General features: G+C 41.3%; 1 protein-coding gene across 4 annotated transcripts in view; it reads right to left on the bottom strand.

The window, feature by feature from the left end:
- Nucleotides 1–8,594, bottom strand: part of ZNF311 (zinc finger protein 311) — an 11,842-nt gene extending 3,248 nt beyond the window's left edge. Inside the window, exons 1-6 of one of the 4 annotated variants that reach the window (XM_011991276.1) lie at nt 8,528–8,570; nt 7,946–8,196; nt 6,922–7,093; nt 2,990–2,995; nt 2,520–2,646; nt 1,778–1,882 (exon numbers count right to left, since the gene is read on the bottom strand). In XM_011991276.1, coding sequence (XP_011846666.1) covers nt 1,778–1,882; nt 2,520–2,553 — 139 coding nt within the window. In that variant the 5' untranslated portion in view covers nt 2,554–2,646; nt 2,990–2,995; nt 6,922–7,093; nt 7,946–8,196; nt 8,528–8,570. Of the gene's footprint in view, nt 1–1,777; nt 1,883–2,519; nt 3,082–6,540; nt 6,623–6,921; nt 7,152–7,945 lie in introns of those variants that run through there. The other 3 variants (XM_011991277.1, XM_011991275.1, XM_011991278.1) reach the window with 3 other exon arrangements.
- Nucleotides 8,595–8,976: the final 382 nt, after the last annotated feature.

Consider the following 8,976-nt stretch of genomic DNA (forward strand, 5'->3'; position numbering starts at 1 on the left):
ATGCAGTCCCTTTTCAAGGAACTGTCTGCTTTGCTCCCAAGGGTGGGCCCTGGAGAGCCATATTTCTGTTATGTGACTCAGCACATCTGGTTGGGACAGATTAGATCCGCGCAATACCTGACCCAAACCAGGCCAGATTCTCTCATCCTGGACTTTAGAATTGTGATCTGAAGGCAGGTAAGGGCAGCTTTAAGAGTAGCTCAGTCTTTAGCGCTTAAATTTGAGAACTAGTGGTGGTGGGATGGTATTTGGTACAGACGAGGGAATGTTCTGCCATCTGGTCTGAGAAGCAGAGGTCAATTTGTGTAGAAAGAAGAATGAAGCTGACTCACAAAGATGCAGGGAATACAGTTGGAAAGAGGGCCCTGATGGTTTCGAGTCTCTTCTAGGTCCTGACACATACCTGCCCTTAGGTCCCATGACACATCCTGAATAATAAATAAATTCATGTTTTTCTGCTTAAGCTAGCTTGGGTTAATTTCTATTGTTGGCAACCAAAGACTCCAAATACATCTTGTTAATATTATCTCTGAACTCTATCTCTTCCTCTTTATTTCCACTGCCAGGGCATTCTCACTCACTAATTGCTATATCCCTCAAACATCCTTTAGCCTAAATCCCTTCTAATCCATCCTCTACACTGCTTCCAGATTATTCTTTCTGAAAATCAAGTCTAATCATGTCACTTTTTAGCTTAAAATACTTCAGTGGCACTGCACAGTTAACCAGACAGGAAGAACGTAAAGCATACGTCAAGAGTCCTGGCTCTAGAGTGAGACTGCCTAGGTTCAAATCCTAGTATGACACTTAATAACTCTTAATACCTGTGTGAACTTGGGAGGACGCCTTCACTTCTCCTTTGCCTCAGTTGCTTTATCTATAAAATGAGCTCTAGGCTACCTATGATAATTAAATGAATTAATGTTTGTAAAGCACATGCCACACTGAAGTACTTTAATCAATATTAGCTGTTATTATAAGTTCAAGTTTTGCAGTTTAAATTCCTGGAGAAAATTCCCAAAAAACAGACATCATATCGTGATCTTGCCCCTTTCTACTACTTATGAAGCTCCCCAAAGCTATTCTAAGTCCCTTGCTGTACTCATACTGAACAATTCACAGTTCATATTCTTTTATTCCTCAGTGCTTTCTCACATGTTATTCCTTCTGCATAGAATACCTCCCACCTGTCTCAATTTATGAGCACTGGAGTAACTGATACACAGAAGGGTGATAAATATTCTGAGCTTTTTTTTTTTTTGAGGTGGAGTCTCACTCTGTGCCCCCGGCTTGGAGTGCAGTGGTGTGATCTCGGCTCTGTCTCCTGGGTTCAAATGATTCTGCTGCCTCAGACCCCCCAAGTAGCTGGGATTACACCCAGCACGCACCACCACACCCAGCTAATTTTTGTATTTTCAGTAGAGATGGGGTTTCACCATATTGGCCAGGCTGGTCTCAAACTCCTGACCTCAGGTGATCTGCCCATCTCGGCCTCCCAAAGTGCTGAGATTATAGGCGTGAGCCACCGTGCCCAGCCTCTGAGTTTTTTTTGAAGGCCAAATTGCAAAAATCTATTAGATAGGTTGCAAAGAACCAATTAGATAATGACAGAATAACTGCCCAAATAGTTTGTCATTGTTTCAATTTTCTTTTCCTTAAGTTTCCTAAATGGGTTTCCTTTCTGGGCCCTTTGGGCTGGACGATCCACCGAGAATGTTCCATAACCATCATGTCACATGGAAAATCAGAGGGAACTGAAAGTTTCTCTATTACTCACCTGTGTAGGAGCAGCTTAGGGACTCCCTGTCCTGTGGATCCTGCACACAGGGCTCTACTCCTTGCTCCAGATGAGAGATTAAAGGAGGTTTAGGAAATGGAAATCCTGGTTGCAGAGAAGAAATGTGTGTAGAGTAACATATAACTTAATGCTTAGCCCTGATCCTTCTGTTTGCATATGGAAACAGGAAATAAATGTTAATTTAGAGAAGAGGGGTTTTCAGGGGTCTAGTAACATGTAAAAGAACATGTTTGGGGACTTTCTCAGAAAAGTCACACTCAGAAGGAAAGAGAAGGTTCTGGGAAACAGTCATTTGGGTGTGCTTTCCTGTCTTTTATTTTCTTTTGTTTTTGTTTAGGAGAATGGGAGTCTGTATAGGATGACTATCAGTTTCAGGCACCTAGAAGGTAGTTCATGACTCGGAGTGGAATATAGAACACCTCATAAAAAAATGAGAGGCTTGAGGAAGCAAGAACCCAGGGAAAACAGAAGCTAAGTGTCTCTTTTTCACTCAGACAGACTCTCATTCCAAATCAAAAAACAGCAGCTAGGTTAGCCAAAAATTATCTTGCTATGTAACAGAGGCAACTCAAAACTCTTAATTTTTGGGCAAGATCCTGATGATAAAGAATAGGGACTCTGACTTTCAATATGAGACCTCATATACATCAATAAATAAAGCAATTAAATAATAAAAAAAGAAGGTAGAGAGCATTAAGTCAAGTGCAGGGAATGTCCTTACCAAGTGATACCATGTTCCCATAATTTTCCAACATCACATGCTTATAGAGATGCCTTTGAGCGTAGGTCAGACTCTGCCACTCCCTGTTAGTGAAGTTCACAGCTACATCCTCGAATGTCACTGACTCCTGAAATAATATGCTCCTGTTATCCTGGAGAAAACACCATAGTTTCCTCAGGAAACAGAGGCAGAAGAAAGGAATTTGCAAGGAGGAGGTTTATAGATGTGAAAGGCTCTACCCTTTTGTTGGATATTTACAAAGGAGATGAAAGGGAGCATGGGGTTTTGATAGCAAAAAAAAAATGAAAGAGAAAACAACCCACAAGTGGTTTATCACGCAACAAAATGCTCCTTATGAGAGGGAGAACCCTGATTTAGGAGTTGCACAGCCAGAGAATGCAGTGAAAATAAGGCCATATTTTGGAGGTAGTGATGTATTTTCCAGAAGGAGGAAAGGGGCCTCAGCTCACTTGGGCCTGGCTCATCAGTGTGATATCTGCTTGCAGCAGGTTTCCTTGGCTTCCATCTTTAGTGAAGGCAGGACACTGGGCAGGTAATACAGCTGAGGGAAGATAAGTAAGCCAAGAGTCAATTTAGCACAGTATTACTCCTGCATTCATCTTCTCTTCCTCAAATGTAGAAGCTTCTGCAGCTCTAACCTAGGGTTTTAGGCTACTGCCTTACAGTTTCCTTCCTCTTCATTTTTTTTCTAGTCTCAGCTTCCAGTGTTGGGCATCAGGCCCTGGCACAGCAGCCAAGACATCTCTTGGAAGTACACTCTCCTCCTCTCTCACCTACTATGTTTTCCTGTGCTCTCTGCCCTGGAATAAACTTTCCCCCTCGCCAAACATCTGGTAAAAAGGCCCAAATCACTTACTCCCTGGTTTTGAATAACCCTTCTTCCTGTATTTGAATACTGAAGTCATTTCTTCCAAAACACTTGGGGTAGAAGGAGAGTGAAAGAGTGTGTGTGTGTCTGCACATGTGCGTGTGTACATGTGTGCGTGTTGAACAAAAGCATCCAGAGATGCTTACTTCTTCTGGTAACTTAATGGCTGGTCTACCTCCAGTAGTTTGTTACAAATTTTTTTCCTTACTCTTATTAGAGAAGAATCATTCTTCCCGATTTTGCACCTCTTTCCTACTAATTCCCTAGTACCGAGCTATCCTCCCTACATCAATATAGTATAGCACACACAGCATTTTAAAACGCAAAATAAACTTTATTAAGAATGTCCAAGTGTTCAGGTATAATCCATATGACTGGGTGAGAAGTAGTTTTTATTTTTATTTTTTTTGAGACTTTGTCTCACTCTGTCGGCCAGGCTGGAGTGCAGTGGCACCATCTCGCCTCTCTGCAAGCTCCACCTCCTGGCTTCACGCCATTCTCCTGCCTCAGCCTCCCAAGTAGCTGGGACTACAGGCACCCACCACCACTCCTGGCTAATTTTTTGTATTTTTAGTAGAGACGGGGTTTCACCGTGTTAGCCAGGATGGTCTCAATCTGCTGCCTTCGTGATCTGCCCGCCTTGGCCTCCCAGAGTGCTGGGATTACAGGCGTCAGCCGCCATGCCCGGCTGAGAAGTAGATTCATATTACTAATTAATAGGGCCTGACTTTATTCCTTGCAGGCCAGCTCAATCTTTCTGTAGCTTCAATGTTTAAGGTGCCTTGTTTTTCTTGATAGTTTATCAACACATCCCTAAGTCCAAATCTGAATAATTGCTTTCTGCTATTAAGACACCAGCAGGGTCAAAGTAATCTATTGGTAAGATTTTAGGATCACCCTTTGGCTTTAGACTCTCAAGACTATCATTCCATTTTTACCAAAACCCGATTTTAGAACCAAGCTGATTTCTTTTCACTGAAATTGCCCAAGAAGACTCTTCTTTAGTTTCAGCTACTTACAGCTTTTGACCAAGACCAAGGCTGCATCTCAGTCGTGGTGGTTCCATACAGTTTTTTCTCTGTCTCACTCTAAAAGCTCCGAGTTCCTTTATAACTGTCTCAAAAAGTCTAAACTCACCTGGATGGCACACAACTCACAGAAGACACATGTTTGTGCCTTGTTAATGTTACATAACAGTTCTTTTCCTTATAACATTAATACACTTAAAGCTCTCAATTGGATGTTTTCAACCATTATTTTATTATGAATATTTTCAAGTACATAGAAAAATTGAAAAAATTATATAGTAAATATCCATATACCAATCACTTACATTCCAGAATTTACGTTCTGTGTATTTGCTTTATCACACACTTATTCATTTATCTATTCCTCTATTGTTCATTAATGTATTTTATTTTTTGAATAATTTCAAAGTAAGTTGAAAGCATCAGTACACTTTATCCCTAAACACTTTAACATATATATCATTAACTGGAAGTTCAATATTTGTTTACATTCTTTTTTGAGGTAAAATTTGCATATAATGAAATGCACATGTCTTAAATGTACCCTTAGAGAAACTCTGAAAAAAGCATACCCCTATGTAACTCATTCCCCTCCATATACGTCCCTACTGGTTTTTACCATATCTTCTTCACAACTGGGAAAGTCTATCACTCATAGTGATTCATAAGCTTTATTTTTTAGCTTTAGCTTTAGAAATTGAAAGGTTAGTTATTCCTCTCAAGTTAAAAGTGAATTTAGGAAACAGGCTACATGAAAAAACAACATAAAACTTTTCGTTAGAGCACTATACAGATATTTTGCGGGATGAGATTAATACATTGTATTGTATTATATGATAGGTGGCTATAGAATTTCTGATCCTGAAAATCCACCACAGCAGATTTCAAGATCTTTTGAGAAAAAAAGGACTGGGAGACTCATGCATCCGAGTTTAGCAATAGCTATTATTTTCTATTTCTAAATTTATAAAAAAAGTTATGTTCCATATTATTAATTCTCATTTGTGATCCCTTGTACAGCAGAATTTCAGGATTCTTCCTCTGGATGTTTCAACACTATATCTAGAAACACATTTTATTTTTATTTTTTGCAGGTAACATATACTAAAAAGCTTACTTTTGAATGTGCCTACTCCTCTGTCCAAAAGTCTGTGCCTTTCTGGGTCTGGTTTTATGACTCCTGAATTGCTATATACCATCTCCTAGGTTGCACCTCCAACAGCATTTTTTTTTTTTTTTTTGGAGACAGAGTCTCACTCTGTTGCCCAGGCTGGGGTGTAGTGGCATGATCTCAGCTTGCTGCAACCTCCGCCTCCTGGGTTCAACCGATTCTTCTGCCTCAGCCTGAGTAACTGGGGTTACAGATGCATGCCACCATGCCTGGCTACTTTTTGTATTTTTAGTAGAGATGGGGTTTCATCATATTGGCCAGGCTGGCCATGAACTCCTGACCTCAAGTGATCTACCCACCTAGGCCTCCCAAAGTGCTAGGATTACAGGCATGAGTCACTGCGCCCGGCCCACCATCAGCTTTTATACAAATCTTAACCACTTTTCCTCCTCACATAAGCCCCCAAAGAGCACAGGGCTTCAATGGGAAAACTTTTGCTTCTTCTTTTGTCACTGCTTTATTTTATATTTCGGAGCTATCTATACATCATTTAAAAGTATCAGGGCTCCAAAAAGGTCTGCAGAAATAAAACTGTATATATTCAAATTTTACATGTTGGCAAAATTATGCTTGGGTCGGAATTACTGAATTATACCACAAGTTTTACAAGTGTAAAATATTATGTGTGAATATTTACCATATATCTCAAGTTATACAAATAGTAAATGTCTGACTGCACTAAGTCTCTCTGATAAATTGCTTTGTAGAATCTTTTATGAATTTTTTTCAAAATTTAAGATACAGACAAAAACTGAATATTTAGTTCCTCTAAGATATTGATCCAAGCCTAGTATAGAAACAAAATAAGACTTTCTATAAATGCTCATTAATGAACAGATTTTTGGGCCCCAGTGTAGCATTCTGCACCCACTCTGTGTCCTTACTCCCTTCTCAGCTGCCATGACTCCTGCCACAATCTCCTGTGTACCTCACCTCTTTCCTGAGGGAGCTGGGTATCCTGGGGGGTCCAAAGCAGCTGGCTTGGTGGTCCTGAACTCTCATCTGACAGCACAACCTATCGCAAGGCATAGAATGAATTCAGGGAAGTTATGAAGGTGAGAAAAACACATAGGAAGATGCAAGCAACCATACAGGTCTATCCATGGAAACTGTCTCCCAGAAATACCAAAAGAGGGAAGAAAATAATGGACTCAGTTCCTAATACCTTATGAAAATTAGAAATGGCATCTACAACTACAAAGCTTTAATGATCACCTGGTCAAGCAGGAAAAACGGTATCTAGGAGAAGATACCTCCAACAGTATCTACAGTCAGACACACCACCACTCACATTGCTTTCCTTCTTTCTTGGACTCACTTCTCCTTCTTCCTCCTTGTGATATATCACAGACCCTCCTCTTCTTACCTCCTGCATCTTTTTACCCAGGTTTCTTTAACAGTCTTCCACTGCTGTCCTGGTTTCTTCCTACTGGTCAGATCCAGTTCTCAAACAAGCTGTGAAGTGGCTCCAGTTGATGCCAGCCTCCTTTGGAGAACACATATTTTGGTGGTGCCAGCCAAAGGGCCCTTCTGACCCACAGGGCAGCTGCTGTTTGGCTTAATGTGTCAAACACTGCCCTGGATTTGGGTTTCATTAGCAACACTAAACTAGCTGTGATCTCACTTCTTGTTTCCTTGCATATTTGGTGAAGGGAAAAGAGGAATGTGACCACAGAAAAAAACAGGGAGTCACTGAGAACCTAAGGCAGGAAGACAAACTGAAAATGTGAACATATCTAGAATACAATCTCTATTGCTACCACCTTTTTCTGAGCCACCGTCACCTGCTATCTCCCCTCCTTTCCATTACTGTGGTAGCCTTCTAACTGGTCTCCTTTCTTCAATCCTTGCCTTCCTCCTGTCTTTCTTAATAGAGCAGTTTGAGTGGTCCGTTTACAACTTGAGTTGGATCATTTCATCTTTCTGTTGAAAACTCTCCAGTGGCTCAACCTTACTTAGAATAAAAGCTGAAGTCCTTACAGAGGTATGCAAGGCCCTATTGAATGTGCCCACTACTTCTAACTTCCTCTCCTGCTCACTCAAAATAAAAGCTGAAGTCTTAAGAGTGGCACACAAGTCTACGGGATGTGTGATTCTCAACACCTTCTACTCTTCTCCCACTCCCTCAATCTTCTTCAGCCACACCGACCTTCCTTCTCTTCCATCTTAGGGCCTTTCCATTGGCTGCTCCCTTCACCTCAAGCGATCTCCACGGCTAATAATCTTGCCTCCTTTAAGTGTTTTCTTATATGTCATCTTCCCAAGGAGGTCTACTCTAACTAAGAGCCTTATTTAAGATTGCAACTTATCCCCTCCTTCCAATCCTGATGTGCCTTACCTTGCTTTACGTGAATTCTTCTTTTTCTCTATAGCGCTTTATCACTTTCCAATATGGTGCATAAGTGACTTATTGATATATACACTGTTTATGGTCGTTCTACCCCTGCTAAAATGTAGGCTTTTAGGCTCCGTGAGGGCAGGAATTTTTGTCGTCTTGTTCACTGTCGTATTCTCAACGCCTAAAACAGCGCTTGCAATAGTATGTGCTGGATTAAAAATTAGCTGACTGAATGAATATATGAATGGATGCTGTAGAGAAGAATAAAAAGAATGGGTCAGGGGTGACAAGAGCAAAACTCCGTCTCAAAAAAAACAAAAACAAACAAAAAAAAACCCAGAATGGGTCAGGGGCCCCTGGGAACAAGACGAGGGGAGGAGGTAGGGCAGACGGGCGGGAAAAGCTCATTCTGGGGAATGGCTTCGAGGGAGGAAACCGCAGTAGACCCCCCTCCTCAAATCTGGCCACAAAGCCCCGCCCCTGCCTGCAACCCCAGGGGCCCGGGTATTTAGGTGAGAGGGGCGGCGGCGCCAGACTCCTCTCATCTGCAAATCCCGACCCACGCCGGCCCAAAGCACAGACCTTCCCGCAGACACTCTCCCCAAGAAATGAGAAACAGAACTATACAGAAGCTCCACTTCCTAGTCCGCCAATTATCATTTCCGGTGATTTTCTAGGAAAAGCATCAACTCTCTGGTCTAGGCGTTCCCTCAAACTCTCCGCCCTCTTCGTCGCGGCTCAGCCTTCTAGGAGTTCTCGTGCGTTTATGGCGGGTGCAAAGGGATTGCAGAAATGTTGCACTTTTGCCCCATTTTTCCCATGTAGAGGAACCTCTAGATAGGAATGGACAGAAGTTTGATAACAAATATGTGAAAAAGTTACTTTTAAATATTAACTAAGAAGACAAATAATTGAATTTTTTTTCAAAAGCAAAGATTATTTTAAGCCTATGCAGAAGTCGAAAGAAAAGTATAATTAACCCGCATATATCCATCATTTACATTTAAAAATACATAAAATTCTGCCACACT

This window comes from Mandrillus leucophaeus, unplaced genomic scaffold, assembly GCF_000951045.1.
Source record: "Mandrillus leucophaeus isolate KB7577 unplaced genomic scaffold, Mleu.le_1.0 Scaffold392, whole genome shotgun sequence".
In the NCBI taxonomy this organism is placed as follows: domain Eukaryota; kingdom Metazoa; phylum Chordata; class Mammalia; order Primates; family Cercopithecidae; genus Mandrillus; species Mandrillus leucophaeus.